Raw genomic sequence first — 24,721 nt, forward strand, 5'->3', positions numbered from 1 at the left:
CCACAATCAACATTCTGGGGATTGTCATTTACCAGGAAAAGAAATACATATGCATATAAATATTGTAATTACAGGTGCAGATCAGAGGCTAGGAATTCTGTGGTAGGTAACTCATGTTCTGACTTCTCAATGCTGCCTGCCACCTACAAGGAATGTGATAGAATTTCCACTTGCTTAGAATGAGTACAGCTACAACAATATTCAAGAAACTTAACACTACCATCCCAGGCTAAGCAGCCTGTTTGATTGTTACCCCGTTCATCACTTTCCAACAACATCCACTCCCTCTACCAATGCCACACGGTGGCATACCATTTGCAAGCTGCACTGCAGCGACTCACCAAGGCCTTTTGACAGCACTTTCTGAACCTGCAACCCCTAAGAAGAACAAGGGCAGCACACACATGAAAACTCCACCAAATGCAAGCTCCCCTCCAAGCCAAACATCATGCTGACTTGGAACAAGATTGCCATCCTTCAATATTGTTGGATCAAAATCCTGTAACATCCTTCTTAACAGCACTGTGTCTACTACACTACATGAACTGCAGCAGTTCAAAAAGGCAGTTCACCACTGGGGATGGACAAAAGTTGACTTAGACAGCAATACATACATTCTGTGATTCCAAACCGCCCCCCCACTGTAATTCCACTGCTTAGCCTTGAGACAGGTCAGCCTTTATGGTGAAGGAACCTGCTTAGTGCTGTTAAGTGGGGAGCTGCAGGATTTTCACCCGAAAGGCAGTGAAGAAATGACCTTTGCATTTACAAATTAGATGATGTGTGAGGTTTGGAAAAGCCTGACATGTCTCCAAACTAGTATTGAATGTGCTTCTTCTACCATTCTTTTGGCTAGTGAATTCCAAATTGTAAAATTGTTACAGTATAGAAGGAGGCTATTTGGCCCATTGAGCCTGCACCAACAACAATTCTACACAGGCCCTATCCCTGTACCCCATGTATTTACCCTGCTGGTTAGATGCATTGACCCGAACAGGGGCAGGACTGTGGCGACTAGGGGAATTTCACTGTAATTTTGTTAATGTAAGCCTTATTTGTGACTAATAAAATACTTTTACTGCTGATACCCCTGATGCTAAGGGGCAATTTTAACATGGTCAGTACACCTAACCTGCATTGTTGGACTGTGGGAGGAAACCAGTGCACCCGGAGAAAACCCACACACATGGAGAATGTGCAAACTCCACTCAATCACCCAAGGCTGGAATTGGACCCGGACCCTTGGTGTTGTGAGACAGCAATAACAAATGTTTACTTCTTTCTCCCCTGGATTTTTTGCCAATAATTATAACTGATATCATTAATTTTCTTAGTGCTGCTGAAAACAGAATAAAAACCTGTTTGCCATGTTGGTTCGTACGTTAATAATTTACTTATATAATTCTAGGGACATTCAGCATTTGACAATACTCCAGAGATGCTTCAAAATGAAACCAAATTGTTTTTATCAGGTACACCTAATAGTAACATTTAATTCTATGTATTTTTGATCTTGTACATAAATTTTCCTTTTCCTTAAATTAACAATATGCAATCATAGCTTGATAGTTAACTGAAACAAAAGTATATATCTGAAAAAAATTTTAGAATTTTTTTGTCAATTAATTCCTACTAAATGTTTTCTGGTATTTCTCGTTTAGCAAAACCTAAGCATAGTATGTAAAATTATGACATGGTGTGCCTTTTTATGTTTTTCCTGTATATGCCAGCGTCTTAGTTTTCTAATTTCCTAGTAATCTGTTTACAGAAGCTATATTAAATCTTGTTTATAAATTTAGATTTTGGAAAACTAATCAATTCCTACTAGATTTTAAGACATTGTCGCCTGCTCATTTATGGTGATCTCTATACTTTGGGTGGAGTTGAATCAAGTACTTGTCTTATTTGAAAATTGTAGAATCGTAGAATCCTACAGTGCAGGAGGAGGCCATCTGGCCCATCAAATCTGCACTGACCACAATCCCACCCAGGCCCCACCCCCATAACTACTTATTTACTCTACTAACTTCCTGACAAGGGACAATTTAGTATGGCCAATCTACCTAACTTGCACATCTTTGGACTGTGGGAGGGAACCAGAACACCCAGAGGAAACCCACAGGGAGAATGTGCAAACTCCATACAGACAGTGACCCAAGCCAGGAATCGAATCAGGTCCCTTGTGTTGTAAGGCAGCAGTGATCACCCTGTGCCACAGTGCCGTAATGATCAATTCCATCAAAGCCTTACATTTACACTGACTCTGTGTTAGTAAATATTGTATTAGCTTGAGTTTTGCTGTTGTTTAAAAGAAAATGTACATGGTGATGAGGTGCTTTCCATTTCATGGTGTAAAGTCCATTTTTATGAACCTGTCCCATCTGTCTCAATCAAATTCTATAAGGATAGAATTGGCATAACTGATGAAGCGTGCAGGTCTAGTTGTGTAGACTTGTATTATTTTTGTCCCTTGTTTCAGATGCAAAGACTGCGCTTAATGAACTTGAAGAGCAAATTTCAAATTTCAGCAAGGGGCATGTTATTGACGATGTAATCAGCACTTCGACTGCGTACCTTAATCAGGGTCAGCAGTACTTTCTTGAGTATTTTCCATATTTGGAAAAATACGATTTTTACAGGTAGGATTCTTTTTAAGCTTACCTTTGATACAGTAGTATTAAGATATCTGTTTGAAGGTTCCAACGCTTATAATTTAAAAAAATGCTTAAGCATACTTATTTGCTAAATACTTTGTACATTTTGCTTAAATGTATCCTACATGTTTCAAAACATTTGTTGCCCCAGGAAACAGTAATCAGGTGTACCATATTTATTGTTACAATATGGGGGTTTCATATAAAACAAAGTAACCAAGGAGCAAATGCCTTTAAATTCATTTACTGCCCCATTTGAATGATGAGAACCACGTCTAATCTTCATTTTGTTGAGTTTTAAGCATCTGCTATGAAAATCTATTTCTGCAGCTACTAAAACCACAAATGATTTTTGCATATGTGTCCTTTTATAGATGGCTGGCCAGTGTTGCACTTTGCTGTGCTGTGATACTTATCCTTGCTTTCAATTATCTTGGTTTGCTTTGTGGATCATGTGGCTTTGACAAGCATGCTTCTCCAACCACACGAGGCTGTGTCTCAAACACGGGTGGCAACCTTCTTTTAGCGTAAGAACTTATGAATATTATGACAAAATGTTTCAAGTACTGGAGTTCCATAAATAATTGTAATGTGCAATCCTGTGGGATTACAATGCTATTTTTGGAATTATATAAACATTTAATAAACCTAATTATCATTTCTTTCAGGGGAGTTGGGGTCAGCTTCATCTTCTCCTGGCTTTTGATGCTGGTAGTTTTGGTCACTTTCATTACAGGTGGAAATGTAGAAAAACTTGTCTGTCAGCCTTTAAAAGACAACAATTTATTTAAGGTAAAGTAGAAGAGCATTGTAAACACAATTTCTGATTGTATTCACTTCTATCATTTGGCAAAACTCTGGACCTTTTTGTTAGAAAAATATTTATTTGGACCTTTTAAAATTTCTTTGTGCCCCTAATCACTTTAACACCCCCTCCTCCTTTAAGGTGTCCTTGAAATCAATCTATTTTGGTCATCGTCCCTAACATCTCCTGATGTGACTCGGGCTAATTTCACTGGAAGCCATGTTCCCTGTCCCTTGGCTGAAAAGTTGATCAAGAGCTTGCAGTAAAGAATTCAGCTGCCCCAGAGCCATTTTACACTTGGCAGGATGTTAATTGACTTAGGATGATACTTCCACTCCAATCCACTGCCCAGTTGGATTGGTTCAGTGGACCCAGCAACAGCAGAATTGAGCAGTAGTACTTCAGGCACTCCCAAAGATGAGGGATTTATGGAGGCTGAAGGCAGGTTTGATTTGCGGCTTGGGCCATTCTGTATGGAGTCTGCACTGTCTGCATGGGTTTCCTCTGGGTGCTCCAGTTTCCTCCAACAGAATGAAAGATGTGCTGGTTGGGTGCATTGGCCGTGCCAAATTCTCCCTCAGTGTACTCAAACAGGCACCGAAGCATAGCAATTAGGGGAATTTCGTAATAACTTCATTGCAGTGTTAACGTAAGACTACTGGTGACACTAATAATTAAACTTGTACCTTATTCATCCAGGATATTGGTGGAGCCAGGCTGGCAAGCCCCATCAATGAGGCAATGGAGTAGGGCTGAGGTTAAGATTAGTATGACCTTTTTAAGGGCTGTGCCTCACTGTGCACAGGTGCAAAAGGTCATGTGAGTTGAGTCTTAGAGCCAGACTCGCATCCCAAAGAGAACTGAGGGGCTGCTGTGTACTCTGTTTCACAGAGATGTGGCTCACTCTTGCTTCATTGGACAGTGCCCTACAACCAGAGGACTTCTCAATCCATTGAATGGACTGCACAGTAGTCTCAGATAAGGTTAGGGGAGGTGAGGGTCTGCTTTCTAACCAACACCTCGTGGTGCCTAGACATAGCAATAATGGCAAATTTCTGCTCCCTGGACCTAGAATACCTGATGCTAAATTGTTGCCCCTACTACCTTCTGTGAGAGTTCACCTCCATTATCCTGATGGCAGTTTACATCCCAGTCTACGTGGATGTGAAGTTTGCGCTGGATGAAATATACACCACTACAAAGTCTTAAGATGAAACATCCCGCGGCCTTGTTCATCTTGGCTGGGGACTTCAATCAAGCCAAGCTTGAGCATACTACCAAGTTACCACCAACATATCTCCTGTTCCATCAGAGGCCCAAACATCCTAGACCACTGCTACACATATCAAACATGCCTATCAGTCGATCGCCCGCCCACATTTTGGCAAATCAGACCACAAGGCTGTGCTGCTGCTCTTGGCTTACAAGCAAAAATTAAAGCAGGAGAACCCGTCAAAGAAAGTCTTGCAGTGTTGGTCTGAGGAATCGGATAATTTCCTACGGGACTGCTTGGAGTCAGTGGACTGGTCAGTATTTAAAAACCCTGCGACCAGCATGAACGAGTACACCACGACAGTAATTGACATCATTGGTAAGTGTGCAGAAGACTGTGTGCCAAAAAAGCAAATCCACATGTTCCCCAACCGGAAGCCATGGATGAACAGGGATATCCACTGCTTGCTGAAGTCCAGGTCTGAGACATTCAAGTCAGGTGACACTCTTCTATACAAGAAAGCCAGGTGCGATCTAAGGAGATCCATCAAAGATGCCAAAAGACATTACCAGACCAAGCTAGAGTCCCAGGCTAGCCACATTGTCCCCGCCAACTTTTGCCAACTACGGCAAAGTCTGCAAGACGTACCATGCTACAAAATGAAGGCGTGTAAAATTGTCGGCTCCAACGCACCTCTCCCTGATGAGTTCAATGCATTCTGTGTCTGTTTTGGGCACAAGGTCAGCGAGAGCATGCCCTCCATCCTGGAAGCCCTGGATGAACCTCTATCTGAGGTCACCATTGCAGATGTCAGAGCAGCTTTCTTGAAGGGCAACCTATGGAAAGTGACTGACCCTGATGGGGTACCAGATGAGCACTCAGACCCTGTGTGGATCAGCTGGCGGAGTATTTGCAGACATCTTCAACCTCTCTTTACAGCAATCTGAGGTTCCTAACTGCTTCAGGCAGACAACCATTATCCCGGTATCTAAGGAAAACCAAGCAGCGTGCCTTAATGACTATCAGCTGGTGGATCTGATATCCATCATTATGAAGTACTTCGAAAGGCCCAGCCTCTTGGACTACCTGGATCCACTACAGTTTGCTTACAACAGGTCCACAGCAGACGCCATCTCCCTGGCCTTGCACTAAACCCTGGAATACCTAGATAACAAGGACACCTATGTCAGACTCTTATTTATTGACTACAAGTCATCCTTCAACACCATCATTACCAAGAAACTCATCTCCAAACTCTGTGGCCTGGGCTTCAGCAATTCCCTCTGCGACTGGATCCTGAACTTCCTCATTCACAAGCCACAATCAGTAAGGATAGGCAACAACACCACCTCCATGATAATCCTCACAACACCGGTGCCCCCTAGGCTGTGTTCTCTGACCCCTATCATGTTCCTTTATACACCTATGACTGTGTGGTCAAGTTTGATTTTCAAGTTTGGTGATGGTGGGTTGTGGGTTGGATCTCAAATAACGACAAGGCAGAGTACAGGAATGAGAGAGAGAATCTGGTGAACTGATGCGGCAACAATAATCTCTCCCTCAATGTCAACAAAATGAAGGAGATTATCATCAACTTCAGAAGCGTAGAGGAGAATGTGCACCTGTCTACATCAATGGGGATGAAGTAGAAAGGATCGAGAGCTTCAAATTTTTAGGTGTCGAGGTCACCAATCACTTGTTCTAGGCCCCCCCCATGCTGACACTATAGTTAAGAAAGTTCATCTTTGTATTCTTTCTGGTTGTGTCACAACTTAGTATGGCTCCTGCCCTGCCCAAGATTGCAAGAAATTACAAAAGGTCGTGAGTGTAGCCCAATCCATCTCTCAAACCAGACTCCCATCCATTGACTTTGTCTACACTTCCTGCTGCCTCAGAAAAGGAGCCAGCATAATTAAGGATTCCATGCCCCCCAGTCATTCATTCTTCCACCTTTCTCTGTTGGGAAAAAGATACAAAAGTCTAATGTCGCGTACCAATCGACTCGCGAACAAGCTTCTTCCCTGCTGCTGTCAGACTTTTGAAAGGATTTATCTTGCATGAAGTTGATCTTGCTCTACACCCTGGCTATGACTGTAATACTGTATTCTGTACTCTCTCCTTTCCTTCTCTATGAATAGTATGCTTTGTCTACATAGCGCGCAAGAAACAATACATTTCGCTGTGTTAATATGTGACAATAATAAATCAACTCAAAGGTAAAACTGAAAAGAAGCTTCTCTCCCATCCTCCCAGCTGTTGCCAGATACCTGCCAGCCAGCCTAGTAAAGGTAGCTTCACATTTGGCATGAGTTCCACCCCTTGCTGTGGGTAAAATGGTGTCAGGTGGACACTTCTCCCCTGCTCCCCCACTCCTTCCATGGGAGGTAGGATGGATGTGGCTGAGCAAATGATGGGCAGGCCCCAACCTTTATATTCCTGTGTAACCCCCATAACCTTTCACCCCCTTATTAATCCAGAATCTATCTAACTATGTCTTAAAAAATATTGACAGACTCTGCTTCCACCACTTTTGGGGAAGAGAGTTCCAAAGAATTGCAGTGCCCAGAAATAAAGATTCTCTGTATTTTAATCTTAAATGGACAACCCCTTATTTTTAAGCAGTGACCAAAATCCCAGATTCTCCCGCAGGATGAAACATCCTCTCCACATCCTCTGTATCAGGACCCCTCAGAATCTTAACGATTTCAATCAAATCACCTTATGCTGTTCCAAATTCCGGCGAATGCAACCTACCTAACCTTTCCTCATAAGACAATCCACCCACTCCAAGTATTATTCTAGTAAGTCTTCTCTGAACTGCTATGTAATTATATGTCTCCTTAAATAAGGTGATCAGTACTTTACACAGTACTCCAGATGTGATCTTACTAGTGCCCTGTCCAACTGAAGCATAACCTCCCTACTTTTGTAACCAATCCTCTCATAAATAATTAAATTCTTTTAACTTTCCCAATTACTTGCTGTAGCTGCATACTAGCCTTTTGTGATTCATACACAAGGACACCCAGATTCCTCTGCTTCTCCAAGCTCTGCAATCTCTCACCATTTAGGTAATATTTTTCTCTTTCTTTCTTCCTGGCAAAATGGAGGAATTCACGTTTTCCCACATTATGCTCCATTTGCCAGATCTTTGCCACTCGTCAACATGGCTGTGTCCTGTTGTATCCTCCTCATGTCCTATTCCACAGTTTACTTTCCCACCTATCTTTGCCAGCAGTGAAGTTAGCAGTCATACCTTTGGCTCCTTCATCCTGTTCATATAAATTGTAAGTAGTTCAGGCTCCAGCACTGATCCCTATGGCATATTACTTGTTACATCCTGCCAACCACAAAAATACCCATTTATGTCAACTTTGTTTCCTGTTATTGACGTGAATGGAAGATTGGCTAAATATGTTATTTCCTACATTGAGCTTTCATTTTCTGCACAAACCTTTGATATGGCACCCTATTAAATGTCTTCTGGAAATCTGTACATTTTACTGGTTCCCCTTTTATCTACAGCATCTGTGACTCATAGGATGATAGAATCCCTACAGTGCAGAAGGAGACCATTCAGCCCATCGAGACTGCACTGACCATAATCCCACTCTGGCCCTATCCCCATAACCCTATGTATTTGATCTTGCTAATCCACCAACACTAAAGGGCAATTGAGCATGGCCAATCCACCTAACCCACACATCTTTGGACTGTGGGAGGAATTTGATTTAATTTAATTGTCACATGTTAGTATACAGTGAAAAATATTGTTTCTTGCATGCTATACAGACAAAGTATATCACTCATAGAGAAGGAAAGGAGAGAGAATGTAGTGGTATAGTCATAGCTAGCGTGCAGAGAAAGATCAACTTAGTGCAAGGTAGGTCCATTCAAAAGTCTGACAGCAGCAGGGAAGAAGTTGTTGGTATGTGACTTCAGATTTAGAGGCATAGAGGTTTACAGCATGGAAATTCAGCCCAACTTGTCCATGCCCCCCGCCCCCCCTTTAACCCTTAAGCTAGTCCCAATTACCCTCTTTTGGCCCATATCCCTCTACATCCATCTTACCCATGTAACTGTCTGAATGCTCTTTAAAAGACAAAATTGTACCGACCTCCTACTACCTCTGGCAGCTTGTTTCAGACACTCACCACTCTGAGAAACAGTTTCCCCTTTGGACACTTCTGTATCTCTCCCCTCTCACCTTAAACCTATGCCCTCTAGTTTTAGACTCCCTTACCTTTTGAGAGAAGATATTGATTATCTTGCTGATCTATGCCCCTCATTATTTTATAGACCTCTATAAAATCACTCATAAGCCTCCTTTGCTCCAGAGAAAAAAGTTCCAGTCTATTCAGCTTTTCCTTATAACTCAAACCATTAAGACCCTGTAGCATCCTAGTAAATCCTTACTGTACTTTTTCTATTTTAATAATATACTTTCTATAATAGGGTGACCAGAACTGTACACAGTATTCCAAGTGTTCCCTTATCAGTGTCATGTACAACTTCAACAAGACGTCCCAATTCCTGTATTCAATGTTCTGACCAATGAAACCAAGTATGCTGAATACCGCCTTCACCACTCTGTCCACCTGTGACTCCACATTCAAGGCACTGTTAAACTGTACCCCTAGACCTCTTTGTTCTATAACTCTCCCAACGTTCTACCATTAACTGAGTTAAGTCCTGCCCTAGTTCAATCTACCAAAATGCATCATCTCGCATTTATCTAAATAAAACTCCATCTGCCATTCATCAGCCCGTTGGCCCAATTGATCCTAGATAACCTTCTTCACTGTCCATTATGTCACCAATTTTGGTGTCATCTGCAAACTCATTAACCATGCCTCCTAACTTCTCATCCAAATCAATAACATAAATGACAAATAATAATGGACCCAACACCAATCCCTGAGGTGCACTGCTGGTCACAGGTCTCCAGTTTGAAAAACAACCCTCCACAACCACCCTCTGTCTTCTGTCATGAAGCCAATTTTGCATCCATTTGGCTACCTTACTGTGGATGCCGTGAAATTTAACCTTATGCAATATCCTACCATGTGGAACATTACCAAAGGCCTTGCTAAAGTCCATCTAGACAACATCAACTGCTCTGCCCTCATCTACCGTCTTGATTACCCCTTCAAAAAACTCAATCAAATTTATGAAATATGATTTTCCACTCATAAAGCCATGCTGACTGTCCCTGATCAGTCCTAGTGCCTCTAAATGCCTGTAGACCCTTTCTCTCAAAATACCTTCTAACAACTTACCCACTACAGATGTGAGGCTCACCAGCCTATAGTTCCCAGGCTTTTCCCTGCAGCCCTCCTTAAACAAAGGCACAACATTTGTCACCCTCCAGTCTTCAGGCATTTCACCTGTGACTGATGATTCAAATATCTCTGCTAGGGGACCTGCAATTTCCTCCCTAGCCTCCCACCGTGTCCTGGGGTACACTTCATCAGGTCCAGGGGATTTATCTACCTTGATGCACTTTAAGACTTCCAGCATCTCCTTCTCTGTTAGAAGTACACTCCTCAAGACCATCACTATTTCCCCAAATTCCCTAACATCCATGCTTTTCTCAAAAATGAACATTGATGAGAAACTTTGTCTTTTCCCCAACAGAAGAAGGTGGAAGAGATGTCCGGGGGGAGTCCTTCATTCTGTTGGCTGCTTTTCCGAGGCAGTGGGAAGTGTAGTCAGAATCAATGGATGGGAAGCTGGTTTGCATGATGCACTGGGCTTCATTCATGACGTTTTGTAATTTCTTGCAATCATGGGCAGAGTAGGAGCCATACCAAGCTGTGATACAATCAGAAAGAATGCTTTCAATGGTGCATCTATAAATGTTGGTGAGAGTCGTAGCTGACATGCCAAATTTCTTTAGTCTGAGAAAGTAGAGGTGGGCTTTCTTAATTATAGCATCCACATTGAGGGAACAGGACAGACTGTTGGTGATCTGGACACCTGAAAATTTGAAACTCTTGACCGTTTCTACTTCGTCCCCATTGATGTAGTCAAGGGCATGTCCTCCACTACGCTTCTTGAAGTCAATGACTATCTCCTTTGTTTTGTTGACATTTGAGGGAGAGATTATTGTTGTTGTACCAGTTCACCAGGTTCTCTGTCTCATTCCTGTACTCTGTCTTGTCATTGTTTCAGATCCAACTCACTGTGGTGGTCTCATCAGCAAACTTGAAAATCGAATTTGAGGGGAATTTGGCCACACAGTCAAAGGTGTATAATAGGGGACTGAGGACACAATCATGTGGGGATGATTGTGGAGGAGGTATTGTTGCCTATCCTTACTGATTGCATTCTTGGGTTAGGAAGTTCAGGATCCAATCACAGAGGGAGGAGCTAAGCCCCAGGCCATGGAGTTTGGAGATGAGTTTCTTAGGGGTAATGGTGTTCAAGGCTAAGCTGTTGTCAATAAATAGGAGTCAGTGGACATCATAAATAGGACATCAGTGTCTTTGTTGTCTAAGTGTTGAGTGCAGGGCCAAGGAAATTGCATCCACTGTTGTGGCGGTAAGCCATAAACCGGAGCACCTGAAGGAAACCTGCGCAGACACATGGAGAATGTGTAAACTCCACACAGACAGTGACCCGAGGCTGGAATGGAACCTGGGTCCCTGGTGCTGAAGACAGCAGTGCTATCCACTGTCACCATACCTCCACTCCTTGAAAGACTTCTTGGAAGAATTCCAGTAAATCAGTTAAACATGATTTCCCTTTCACAGAACCATGTTAACTTTGTCTTGAACTTTTCCAACTGCCCTGCAACGCCTTTAATAATAGCTTTTAACATTTTCCCTCTGACAGATGTTAAGCTAACTGGCCTGTACTTTCCCACTTTCACCTCCCTTCTCTCTGAATAAAGGAGTTACATTTGCTATTTTCCGATTTTGGTGGTGAGCTTCCCTGAATCTGGGGAATTTTGGGAAATTAAAACTAATACATTTACTATCCTCCTTACCACCCCTTTTAAGATCCTGGGTTGAGGGCCATCTACACCCTGGAATTTTGTCAGCTTGCAGCTGCAACAATTTGCTCAATACCAGTTCCTGGTAATTGTAATTTGTCTGAGTTCCCCTCTCCTTACGCTCCCTGATTAACAGCTATAGTGAAGGCTCATGCAAAATATCTGTTCAATTGATCCGTCATCTCCTACTTTGCATTATTAATTCCACAGCCGCACTTTCTTATTTAAATATCTGCACAAACTCTTACTATCCATCTTTATATTTCTAACTTTCATTTGCTTGTACTTTAATTTTTCCCTCCTTATTTGACTTTTTTGTCATTTTTTTGCTGTTCTTTATGTTGTGTCCAGGCTTTTGACCTAATGGTCTTTATGCAATTATGTACTTTTCCATCAAGTTTGACACTGCTTTTTATTTAACCACGGATGGTGACGCCTCCCCTTGGAATTGTAATGTATGTATTCTATGCGTACATATTATATGATATGTGGGAAATCATTTGTTCTCATACTTGCCCCTAAATCTATTTTTATACTTTTAAGGTTCTGGATACTCCCTATTTGTTGAACTCAGAGTGGAAACATTTTCTTTCTGGACTTCTGTTTTCTGAACACAACATAAATGTCACTTTTCAGAGCGTATACAGGTTAGATATTTAAGTCTAGTACTAACTTGTAATGCCTGTTTCTAGGAAAAATAATTGCTCCCAATTTTCTCTGTTACCTTCTCTCCAGAAGATGCTGACTGGACTGGAATAAGGATTCAGGTTTACCATCTGATTGTCCTTCATGTATGAGGTTGGCAGTATTCAGTGACGGGAAATATTGCAGCCCTTCTCAAACCTATCTTAGTACAGCATCTTTGAAGTTAAGGATTACTGAACAGTGACCGGGAGTGCATCTCCTCAAAATTTTTTTTTCTATTACTTGAACAAGGTTTTGAGAGTTTGAGACTCTTGGCTGTGGATCCCTTTGTCACTCTGGGATTACTGAATTTTGAAACTGGAAAAGCTATTAATAGCACCATTGGCACAGAAAACATAGTTTTCTTCAATATCTCCTTGGGATCCTTCAACTTTACTGGGGTTGGAACGACCTGCTTCACAGCTGGGGTGTGCTTCTGTGTTGAAGGTGTTTAAAAAATTCAAGTTATTGCTGGATGACTTGGTGGAGTTGGGGGAAAAAAGATGCATATACAGTGTTCACATGACAGGAAATGGTCACTTTGGGACTGACTCTAACTATTTATCTGTTAACAGTATTATGATTCTTTGTCCATATTGGACTATTTTGGAAGGGGCACTTTTAAAGGCTTTTATCCCTTATGTTTTTTTAAATTCTATAGCTTTCTTACTCATTCAAGTTTGCATGACATTGAAGTGGAAGTAATAGTTTAGCATTCTTTTAAAATCAAATAGTGTATTGGATCGAATAGCTTTGTGCACTTTGAGTGATAACTGTTACCACTTCATTTCAGAAACATCTTTGTGCGTCGTTAAATTTTTTTTCAAAAGCATGAGTTTTGAACAATGAAACAGTTTCAGCTTTATTTTATACAGCAAATGCCGCAAAAATGGAGGAATTTATTCAGCTTTCCAGCTACATCATTTGTTGAATCTTGATCGTGTGAATATCAGTGGAGTAAGTAAAAGTTTTGGCATTGCTTCTGGGCAGAATAATAGAAAGACGGGTGGAATTTTGTTTACTTAATCCCAGCCGGACTACAGGACTGTTCTTGGGTAGGGAACCTGGTTTCCTAAAGGGCAGCTTTGTCAAGGTTCCATCCAAGTGCAGTGCATTTTGGAAGCACAGGCAGGGCAGCAAGCCCATTCTGTCAAAGGAAGAATTTTTAATTAAAGGGAAGATGATATGCGTTACCAAGGCTCAGCAACACTTGGATTTTTGAGGCTGAGACAACCATTGTTTGTCTTAGAGAAAGCATTTCTAAGTGAATTTTAAACTGACATTTCTCTCATTTTATTTACCCTTGACTCAACATTGATTTACTTGAGAGTTGCAATAACTGCATCAACATGCTTCAAGTTTATTTACTTGACAAAATAAACTGTTCAATCTAATTGAACTCTTTTCAGTTTCAAATTGCCCAATTCTGTTGTTGAAATTTATATTGACCAGTTGATTTTAAATGAGGATTTGCAAAATACAAATGGGCAGGGGTTTCCTTGTCCATTGGGAGGGCTTTTTTTAAAATTTTTATTTTGTTTTTGGTTGGGTTTGCTATTTATCTAAGGTTGCTGATGGAATGGGCTGTGAATAAGCCTACCCCATCAGTATGATGTCATGGGACCCACTTCTTCACTTTAGAAAAGTATGTAAAAATACGATGGGAAAATGTGCCAAGGCAGCTGGTGGGCTGTTCTCTGCTTTACCCATGGTGGCAACACTGAAAGTAATCAGAAAATTCCACCCAGTGAATGATTGGAAATTGGGCAGACACTTGCAAAAACTACATTTAAAAGGCCAAGATGACAGAGCTAGGGATTAGGAACAATTGGATTTTTGCAGAGAACTGGCATGGGCACAATGGACTGAATGGCCTCCTTTTGTGTTCTTTTGGTTCTGTGTATAGTGATACTTAACTGTCATCTATGACCAGGAAATAGGAGAAGCAGTAGTCCTCTGAATCCTCTAAGATCAGTAAAACAGGGTTCAAATTTAGAATGACTCATCATTTTAAAAAAAGACAGTGGGGTCATTTTCTGGCCCTGTTCATAGCAGACACAAATCCCATTATAGCTAAAAACTCATGTGAGTGGACCATAATGGGATTTGTGCTGGAGAGATCTTGGAATGAGATATTTCCTGCATCCCTGCCAGTGATGTCATCAGATTCATGACCAGCAAGGTGTGAACCTGATTACCATGGGTTAACGTATGTTTCAACATTCAAAAATGGCTTTTGCTGTTATTTACAGTTGCCATATGTTTTCCCTCTTTCCGGTGTAATGTCATGCTAATGAGAATCACTACTTGCCAGGGACAAGAAGGCCAATGTAGCCCATGGTGGTGAGGGAAGTGTCAGGGCAGTGCCATGCCACTGCACCCTCGTGTTGCCAAGAGCCTAAAGGCAGTGAGCTTATAGGGGCAGGGCCTAAAAGGGCAGAGCCAATGGGCAGCCCCATAGCAAGGGTTCGCATTTTGTGAGATGTGGAGAGTACGGGCACTGATGTCCCAAAGCTGGTGAATGTGGGTGTGGAGGTTTTAACATTAATTAGAGATCAGTGTGCCCTTGGAGCCAGCCATGCCAGTGTCTTTAGGCCCTGCATCTCATAATGACAGTGCAAAACACACCCCATGGTATAAGATGGCAAAGTGCCAAAAGATCTGGAGAGAAAGCCTGCCTGTTTCACTGGAGGAGAAGCATGCTGGTTTTAGTCAGAACCTTTAACTTGTCATTTTTTTGGGAAAATTCTGTGCAATAGGTTTCAGAAAATCATAATTTAGTATCTTGATCTCATGCTAAAAGCTGTGGTAAACAGCTATACACTATACCCAACTTGCAGCAGTTTGAGAGGTGAAATGCTCATCTAGAAAAAGCCAGCATAGTGTACACAGGCTTTGATTTTATGACAATGATTTTTTTTAAGAGTATGAAATTTTGTATGCAAGTAGAATAATTATGGGATCTGTAAAAGTTGTTCAAATGTACATTTTATGATAGTGGTGATTATTTTTCAGCATACTACTTACCTGACTGACAAAATTGCAAGCATTGATGTGAATCTAAGTAACGCAGTAATTTTGGATGAGTCTGCAAAAGAGAGTCTTTATAATTTCACTAACACCGGCATTGACAGCATTAATTTTACAGCCTACATCATTGAGGTAATACTTTTTTTTTTACTTTTCTAGGTGAAAAAACATGTTGCAACTGGAAAATATTATTTGAAATGTGTACATTTTAAATCAAATCTCCATATTATGCTATCTTAAAATTATGAACCACACTATCTCACCTAATGTCAGTGATATTGTTATTCAAATTAATTACAGTTGAAGCTGCTGGGCCATTAGCTTTTAAAAATAATATTAAAATATCATAATCTACCAAATCCAAAGCTTTTAAATGTAATTATAAGCATTCATCTTACCAGTTGAAGTTTAGTTAGCTTGTTCCATACTGAAGAAAGTTGCTCATTAAACAAAGATTTCTTTGTCTGTGGAATTAATGCCTCAAAGGTGAAGTTCTCACCCTTTGTATACTTCACAGCCTTGTACTATGTAGTGTAATGCACTGCAGCCACTTCAATTTTCCAGTCCTCTGCTTGTGGCTTATGCATGTTCAGTCCCTTTGCCACACTATTGGTACCATTCATTTTGTGGCATAGACCCCAAGCTCTGCCCCTCCAACTCATTTTTAAAACTTAATCTTGACCAAGTTTTTAATATTATCAGGGGATGCTATCTCCTTTTTTCCTTGGCATCCATTTTTTTCCTCTAGCTTAAACTCTCGTGGAATGGCTTGGATCATTTTTCTTCACTTACAATGCATATAAACATACATTTACTTAAGTTAGTTCTAAAGAATCTTGATAAAATTTGAATCTGGAGGGGTTTTGAAATTATGTAGCTATTTGGAAATACAAATCTAACCTATTTTAGTTTGTTACTTTGAAATCTGTCTGGAATTTTGAATATAATTGAAAATATTTCTTCTGAAAGTTTCAGTGCTACTGATGTCCTTTCTGCCTTTTCAACTTATCCTTTCCTCACCAAAGTCCTTCAATATTTTGTTGCTTTCTGAATGCATACCCATTTTTGCCAATATTCCTTGTTTGAATTTCTCAACTTGTCCCTGTTTGGTCACAATACCAAGATAACCCTTAACAAATTACAAGCATTCTATCATTGTAACTGTGGTGTATTCGTCCTCCTTGTGAAGCTCAGTCTCTGCAGTCTTTGACATGGTAAAGCACAATATCCTCCTCCAATGAGAGCACAGTGGAACTGCTGTCTTCCAACTTTCTCTAACCAATTAAGACCAGAGCATCTCCAGCAATAGGCTCGCCTCCCCTGAACTATAACCTCCTGAGCCTCCCAAAGATTTATTCTTGGATGACTTTGCTTTCTTATCTACAAACTGCCCTTTAGTGCCAAGTCTGTAGCTACTGGATCAATTTCCACAGTTGAGCTACCACTTTAAAGCCTATCTTTTTGACCAAGTTTTAGGTTGTACCATTGCTAATATTTTGTCTGGTGTCAATTTCTTTCTGACCGCATCCGAGTGGCTTGTTATATTTTTATGTTAAAGGTATTACATAAATGCAAGTCGATGAGTTTTATGCTTGATGATGCAAAGGAAAAATTTATCATCTCAATTTAAATTTATAACAAAATTGAGGTAAAATTTAATTCACTAAGTAGAAGGATACTACTCAGATTTTAAATTTCTGACATAGTCTCTACCAAGTTGAGTCATTTGACCGAGGATGGTGGAGAATGGTAGAGAAAAGAGAATTTGATGGTTACTCTAGTGGAAACTATAATTTACTCCTGTAATTGCATAAATAAGAATATAATTTTTAGAGAAGGATATTTTCATTGAAACTACAGCTGAGTAAATGTCCTATAATCTCAGCATTACCTTGATGTTCCTTAAGTATCTAAAGTTCTGCTTTCAATCTTTCTTGCATTAAACTCAGTGCTGAGTATTCTGGTGATCTCTGAATTTCGGTAACACTGATTTTAAACCAGTTCTTGCACAATTTTTTTCCCACTAGAATGAAACATGCATTGGTACTTGTGATCTAAGCTTAGCGGAGCAGAATTCCAGAGTGGGTTGTACTTCTTTCATATGGAAGAAGTATAACATTTCAGTAAACTTTTTTGTATAATTTTATAGCATTTCTGTCAAAATGACATTGTTTTACTGCAATTGTGCATTCAGCACTAGCCATAAGTTCACTTCTGTTTACTTCTCATTTTTAGCTCAAGAAAACAGTGACTCAGGTTGATCTTCAAACATTTGCAAATGAATTAGAGGCAAAAGCAAATGCACTGGTAAGTTTTGAGCTTGGAAGCTAGACATGAATGCAATTTGATCAAGATTGAGGGGGTAGGGAGCGGCATGCAGAGATGGGTACTTGTTTGTCTTTACATATTAACAAAGAGACACATTTACAAATTCTTGTCATTTACTTATTTAATAATTTTACTAATAATTTGAAATTTAAATTAATTGTGATGCAGTGAACATAAATTTAGATGAACAAAAACATCAAGGGTTGATCAACTGTCTGAAGAAATTATCAGAATTTGTGCAAGGAAATTTTTCTATGTGAATAGTTTCTCTAGTTGATTGAGAAAGTACATTTTGTACACTAAGACATCAATATCAGATGGCGGTAGGGCTGAACCAGAAAGTGTTGACTGTCATTTTTCAGATCCGAAGCTATATTTCATTTCTTTATTAAAACAGCAGCCTGTGGATTCTTAAATAATCATTCTAAAGGTTAATACTGTTCTACAAAGCTAAGTATAATCCTGATTAGGTAGTACATTTGCATCAGTGCTTCCTGGAAGGTTACTTCCATGTCAATACCTGATGGTGATATATGATTACTTAAGGAATATGTAAGTGTTTATAGTGGTTACAAAATAACCAGCCATTGACAAAGAGATATTAGAATTTATGTCTTCCTCATTCACTTTAAAGAATGTCTTTGCCACGGCTGCCCTTAGCGTTAATTTTTCACCCCCTTTTTCTGAAAGTGGCAACTTGGACTCAGTAGGGAACAATTTCTCTCCCAATATATTGAGAGCATTAGCCTGGAGAAGCTGATCAACCTAGGCAGTTATCACAGCAGCACTCTGTTTCACATCCAGTTACATATGGTTGTTGGGTCACAGCAATGAGTTAAAACCCTAACCGTCTGTCTTACTTCAAATTCTCCGCTTTACATATTGATGCTAGTTGTGAAAGATTATTTGTACCCAGACTGTGATTAGTTAACTACTCTGAATGAAGATTGCTGACTTACACTGGCTGCCAGTTAAGCAATGTATTGTTCTTATAATTCTCAGCCTTGTTTTCAAATTTTTCGTGGTTTTACCCTACCCTGTTTCTCCAATCTTCTGCAGCCCTACAATCAATAAGATAGTGGCACATGTCTAATTTGAATTTCCTGAGCATTCCTCATTTTAATTTCTCCGTCATTGGTCATTGTGCCTTCAGTTGCCAAGGCCTTAAGCCCTGGAATTTCCTCCCTAAGTATTTCCACTTCTCCAAAATTCTCCTGCAAACCTATAGTTTTGACAAGCTTTCAGTCACCTGCTCTAATATCTCCTCTTGTGGATTGGTGTCAAATTTTGTATTCTAATGCCTCAATGAAACACCTTGGGATATCTTTATGTTAAAGGTGCAATATAAGTACAAGATGATGATGATATGTGAACAATGGTGAGTTGCTGATAACTTATCGGAAGAATCTGACATGCATCCATGCTTTGTCACTGGACATCACCTGGATTCATTCAGTCCCATGCCATTACCCAACTGGTGGCAAATAAATGGCAATAGCTTCGCAGGGAATGTAAAATCCGCATGTATGTTTTTAAATAAATAATGAAATGCATCACCTGAAAAGGTGGAAGACCAACTTTTTAAAAAGGTAATTGGGTAAATATTTGAAACGAAAAATGGTTACAAAACTATGGGAAAAGAGCAGGGGAGTCAGAGTAATAGCTCATTTAACCATTGACATAGGCACAATAGTCAAAACTTTTATCACCCCGATTGCCATGAAATGGTAATCAGAGCGTAGAAAGAAATGCAGTGGGCAGGATTTTACGGCCTGGCTCATCCTGAAACCGTAAAATCCTGCCCAAGGTCAACAGACCTTTTCATTGTTCATCCCTTGCCATGGGAATTGGAGTGGGCAAGGGGTAGACAATGGAAAGGTCTGTTGACCTCCAGGAGGGATTTTACGGTTTCAGGACAAGCACAGCTGTAAAATCCTGCCCAATGAGTTTCTTTCTATGCTCTGATTCTAAGCCAGATGGAAGGAATTGTATCTTGAAACTATGACTTTAATGCTATCAGAACCCTGTTGGAATACTGCTCTTGACACCCATTTCTGGTCATCTAGCTATTATTTTCTGTGCATCTTGTGACTGTTGTAAATTGGTGCTTGCAGTTGACAAGGGCCAGCCTACCCAAAAGAGTGAAAAGTTAAAATCACAAATTTATAGAAAAGCATCATTGCTAATGTTTGACAGTACCTGCATGTATTTTGAAGGTCATATAAAGGCATTGAAAACTACATTGGAAAGCATACTTGGTGCAGAAAATGTGATGATTTATGACCTTTTCAGTGTTGACTGTCTAAATGTAACGTGCAACATTTTCAGCCTGCAGGAGCCCTAGCGAATGCATTAAAAGGCCATGCAAACAGTATCCGGGCAATCTACACGCAGCAAGTTATACCATTAGAACAAACTTTGGTAAGAAATGTACAGAGAAACATTTTATTTGCACCAAAGCTTTGAGCTTCTGCAATGCAGCTGTGTTTTCTTATTTGAGACAATGGGTAGTGTTTAATGGAGACGATGGGAATCTTATGCCTAGATTGGGCAGCTAGCGAGAGTTCCATGTCGCTTCTTTTAAAGAGGGTCACGTTGCATTAAGTGCTGGCAGCTGCTTAACCAGACAACAGTATGCCTTTTCCCAAGATCAAGGATTCAGGCAGCAGTGGTCTCATCAGCTGGGAGCTGCCAGCCAGCCAAGATCAGCAGCTCTAGTGAACTGCAGCATTGGAGAGACAGAGTGGCCAGAATTTTACCATCCTGCCTACCACAGGAATTGGAGCAGGCAAGGGACAGACCATGGAAAGGTCCATTGATCTTGGGTGGGATTTTCCGGTTATGGGGTGAGCGAGGCTAGAAAATTATCATCACTGAATTGCAGTCTACATGCTGGTAATGATGGGAGGAGGATTGCAGGAAAGGGTGGGTGAGAGGAGTCAGCAGGAAAGCCAGGAGGTTAGTTTTCCATGGGCTGTCCCCTTCCTGACGCCAGGCCCCTTGATCAGGCACCGAGTGTCTTTTAATGGGGGATTCCCTAGGAGTCCTTAGGTAACCTGCATGAGTTTGTTTGTCATTCTCCTTCCCCACTGCTGGGTTAATAAAAGCAGTGATTGGGTGAAGTCCACCAGTGGGCATTAATTAAGATGGAGGAGGAAAAGAATAGGAACCCCATCATTGCCAATACATTGATAGGCCAATGCAAATAGGCTATAACTGCACGTGTAGTTCTTTGCAGGTTTTCACTGGGCTGGGCGGCACTTTCTCAGATTGTCCAGGTGTATTACACATGTTTTTCATTCTAATTTGTGCTATCCTTTTTGAACCAGGTTACCGAGACATTTGGGTGGGATTTTCCCAAAAAAATTCTAAATGTCAATTTCACGTAAAAACCAAAGTAAATCCCACTGTTTTTTTCAGTGGGATTTTCAAAATGAATCTCCCAAGCTCTGTGCACTGCAAAGTGCACCAGCTTGAATCTCGATGAAAATCTGGGGGCGGGGCCTATTCCCGCTGAATTGGTCAGCAGCATAGCGCTGAGCAGGCCATCCCGCATGCGCCAATCTGTCACAGCGGAGATTGGCACATGTGCAGTAGCTCCACTATTGCTGCCCTGCTGATTTCCCCATCCAAGAAGTGCCTGAGCTAGCCTCAATCTCTCCACCCCCCAATCCCGGTCCCTGTCAATCCTGATTCCAATCCCCACCCTCCCACTGCAGGCCAACCAGCTCCTTGCCCCGATTGTTAGCCTCCCTCCCTCTGTCATTGCCAAGATGGCAATGCCCATGGGGGCACCCCCTTACCCCTGACTTCCTGGCACCCCCCCCTTCAATCCAGCAGGGTCAGGCTACCAGCTCTACTGTAAGGAGTTAAACACTCCTGGTCAGGGAGAGAGAGAGAGAGAGGGGGGCTAGTGGGCCTGGCGAATTCCATCCTGGGCCTACTAGTGAAATGCAAATTATATTAAAATCACCATTGCCATATACAGCTCTGCATTGATTTCTGGTATTGGGCTGACGGCACCAGAAATCAGGCAGCGAGAGATTCGTGGAGGCTGATACGCCCAGCAGAAAGCCTGCTACGCGGGCTTTCTGCTTGAGTCACCCTGCTGCTGGGCTGGGAGAAACGTGCGTGAGCGCCGCCCCCTGCAACCACCACCATTTTGAACAACTTCTTGACAGCCTTGTCTATTGCTCCAATTCCAACATTAAGTCATGGGACATCTCTCTGCTTTCTTTCCTCAGAAGTGGTGGGAAAGTCTCAAATGCTCTGGCCTACCCACCCATCTGATTAGCATTTTAATTATCTCAATCACATCTCTTTCGTTTCCACTTCTTTGCTCCTTCTGATATGTGAACCTACTGACTAGCTGCTAACACAAATCTCATACAATGCAGCATGAGCTTTAATGTTTCCTCATACAGTGCCACAGCATTAAGTGAGAGGTTGCCTTCTCAAAATTCATGGACCTTTGTGATTTAATATTTAGCTTTGGTGCTTGATTTGTTTTGGAAACCATAAAAGATTTTGGGCAGGATTTTCCAGCCATGCATGCTTCAAGACTGGAAATTCCCACCCAAGCTCAACGGACTTTTAAATGGTCCACTAACCTTTCAGTCTTGCCCACAACAATCCCGTAGAGGATGACGTGGGAAATTTTAGACTTTATATTGTAAATCAGAGGTGTGAAGTCTTTCCAGTGGCACTTGGTGAAGTCAGGTCTTTATGCCACTCCTTCACTGTTTATATTTTTCTCTTCAATCTTTGGAAACTGTCTTGTGCTTCATGAAACATTTTAAGCCTTTGTATGCTAATCAGCTTTCTGCTATGTACTTTACTAAACTTTCACTTCCTGATTTTTTTGTTTAATGCTTATCAGAAATATGTTGAAGCCCGGGTAAGTTCTTGTTAAATAACCAATCAAGCATTGTACATTTCAAATGTCTGAAAGATAAGTTATGTTTGTTGTCAGAACATGAAAAACATTGGAATAATGACAAATGGAAAAAGGCATTGGGCTAACATGTTCATAACTTTTCATCAAATCTGCTTTATCCATCCACTGTCATACCCATGAAACCCTTCCCCTCTCCAAAATTATATGCAATAGTCTTTTGAACCTGTTTGTACCACAGTGACAGCTGGTAGCACTATTGATTAAATGAAGCCACATTGGTGCCTTTGTATCCTTTGTCCCTGATTGCCTAGTGTTTAAATTGAATTAATATTAAAATATCTTGGAGCTTCCATTTTGGCATAAATAAAACTCAACTTTCACAACCCCAAAAAAAAACTGTTTGATTACATTGGTCCAAAACTAAGCACTAACTTCACCTGGACAATTGTGCTGAGCTCTGAACCATTCAACAGAGCAATCTAAATTGCTTAGATTTGAATCTCGATGAAAATCTGGGGGCGGGGCCTATTCCCGCTGAATTGGTCAGCAGCATAGCGCTGAGCAGGCCATCCCGCATGCGCCAATCTGTCACAGCGGAGATTGGCACATGTGCAGTAGCCCCACTATTGCTGCCCTGCTGATTTCCCCATCCAAGAAGTGCCTGAGCTAGCCTCAATCGCTCCACCCCCCAGTCCCGTCCCCGTCAATCCTGATTCCAATCCCCACCCTCCCACTGCAGTGTTGGGATGTCCTGTGTGGGGACTGATCTGGGTCTTTAAAATAGTTATGCTAAATTCTCACCCCCACCTTCCCTGTTCCCCCTTCCCCCAACCAGATCAGAACTCTAGCCTCTGCCCCACATTCCTGATATCCAGTATCCAACCCCCTCCACTTCCTTTAATGTCTGGACCCCCACGCCCTAAATTCCATGAACTTACCTTAGACACTTGCCTTCTCCCCGGCTGTTCTTTTCAGTGGGACTTTAACTCACCTGTTCCATAGTGGATAAATTTATCCTAGTGGATAGATTCATAGGCCTCCCTCTGTGCTGTAAACATCTATCATGTTCACACTGGTCAACAAAGATCTCACTACAGTTATCCCATTTTCTGACACTTGTCCACAACACAGGAAGTTACAGCAGTGCAAGTGAATATCTAAATTCTTCTTTAATGTTACAAGAGTTTCTGACTCAACCTCCCTTTTGGGCAGAACTCCAGACTTCCATAACCCTCTAAATGAACAAGTTGTTACGACTCCCTTCTTGCCTTCGACAGCTTAAATCTATGTTCCCTCATTATTGCCGCCTCTACTGATAGAAAAAGTGCCTTTCTATCTACCTTATCTATGCCCCTCATAACCTCATACACTTTTATCCGGTCTCTCTTTAACCTTTTTTGCTCCAAGGAAAACAGCCCCAGCCTATTCAATCATTCCTCATGGTTCAGTCTTGCCGGCCCAGGTAGCATTCTGGTCAATTTCTTCTAAATCCTCTCCAGTGCAACCGTGTCTTTCTATAATATGGTGACCAGAACTGCACATATTATTCCAGTCATGACCTAACCACCTAGTGCCATAAGAAAGGTGTCCTCCTTGTTTTTTTTGAACTTCAAATCTGGAATCATGGATCCACTGTGTTGCTTGAATCTCACCTGGCTTGATCAGGAATATTGGGCAAGGCATGCACTTAAGAATTTTAGTGCAGGCAAGTGGGTACGGAGTGGCAACCAGAGTCTGGAAGGGTGGCAAGGAAGTTATGGCCCATTATCGTATGAAAAAAGTTGGAAGTCCAATAAATATTTAATGTGTGTACTTCATTGTTACAAATACACAAGTTAAGGTGCATCTATTAGAAATTTAAGTACTGTATAATGTGAAAAATCAAAGAATTAACATTTGTACAATATATGACATGCTGTACTTCTAAAAAATGTCAGTTGAGCTTTGACAAACTAATCTGTACAATGCAACACCACTAACAATCCTAGGACCATGTTAGTCAAACTGTGTAAACAAACTCCTGAATGCCTGGTAGCCATTCTGCATGAGAAACTATTAGGACGTGGTTTCTGGGTACCCTTTGCTCAGAATTAAAGGAGAGTTATAAATGGAT

At 41.1% G+C, this 24,721-nt stretch overlaps 1 protein-coding gene across 8 annotated transcripts in view; it reads left to right on the forward strand.

The window, feature by feature from the left end:
* Nucleotides 1-24,721, forward strand: part of LOC145343552 (prominin-1-A-like) — a 214,943-nt gene that overhangs the window by 146,463 nt on the left and 43,759 nt on the right. For 5 of the 8 annotated variants that reach the window (XM_080189804.1, XM_080189813.1, XM_080189812.1 and 2 more), the window contains exons 11-20: nt 1,409-1,472; nt 2,480-2,639; nt 3,029-3,181; nt 3,323-3,446; nt 12,213-12,316; nt 13,229-13,310; nt 15,369-15,515; nt 17,619-17,690; nt 20,040-20,132; nt 22,591-22,608. In XM_080189804.1, the coding sequence (XP_080045930.1) occupies nt 1,409-1,472; nt 2,480-2,639; nt 3,029-3,181; nt 3,323-3,446; nt 12,213-12,316; nt 13,229-13,310; nt 15,369-15,515; nt 17,619-17,690; nt 20,040-20,132; nt 22,591-22,608 (1,017 nt within the window). The remainder of the gene's footprint in view (nt 1-1,408; nt 1,473-2,479; nt 2,640-3,028; nt 3,182-3,322; nt 3,447-12,212; nt 12,317-13,228; nt 13,311-15,368; nt 15,516-17,618; nt 17,691-20,039; nt 20,133-22,590; nt 22,609-24,721) is intronic. The other 3 variants (XM_080189811.1, XM_080189817.1, XM_080189816.1) reach the window with 1 other exon arrangement.

The sequence above is a fragment of the Carcharhinus amblyrhynchos genome, chromosome 1, assembly GCF_965287045.1.
Source record: "Carcharhinus amblyrhynchos chromosome 1, sCarAmb.v2.hapA, whole genome shotgun sequence".
NCBI classification, from domain to species: Eukaryota; Metazoa; Chordata; class Chondrichthyes; order Carcharhiniformes; family Carcharhinidae; genus Carcharhinus; species Carcharhinus amblyrhynchos.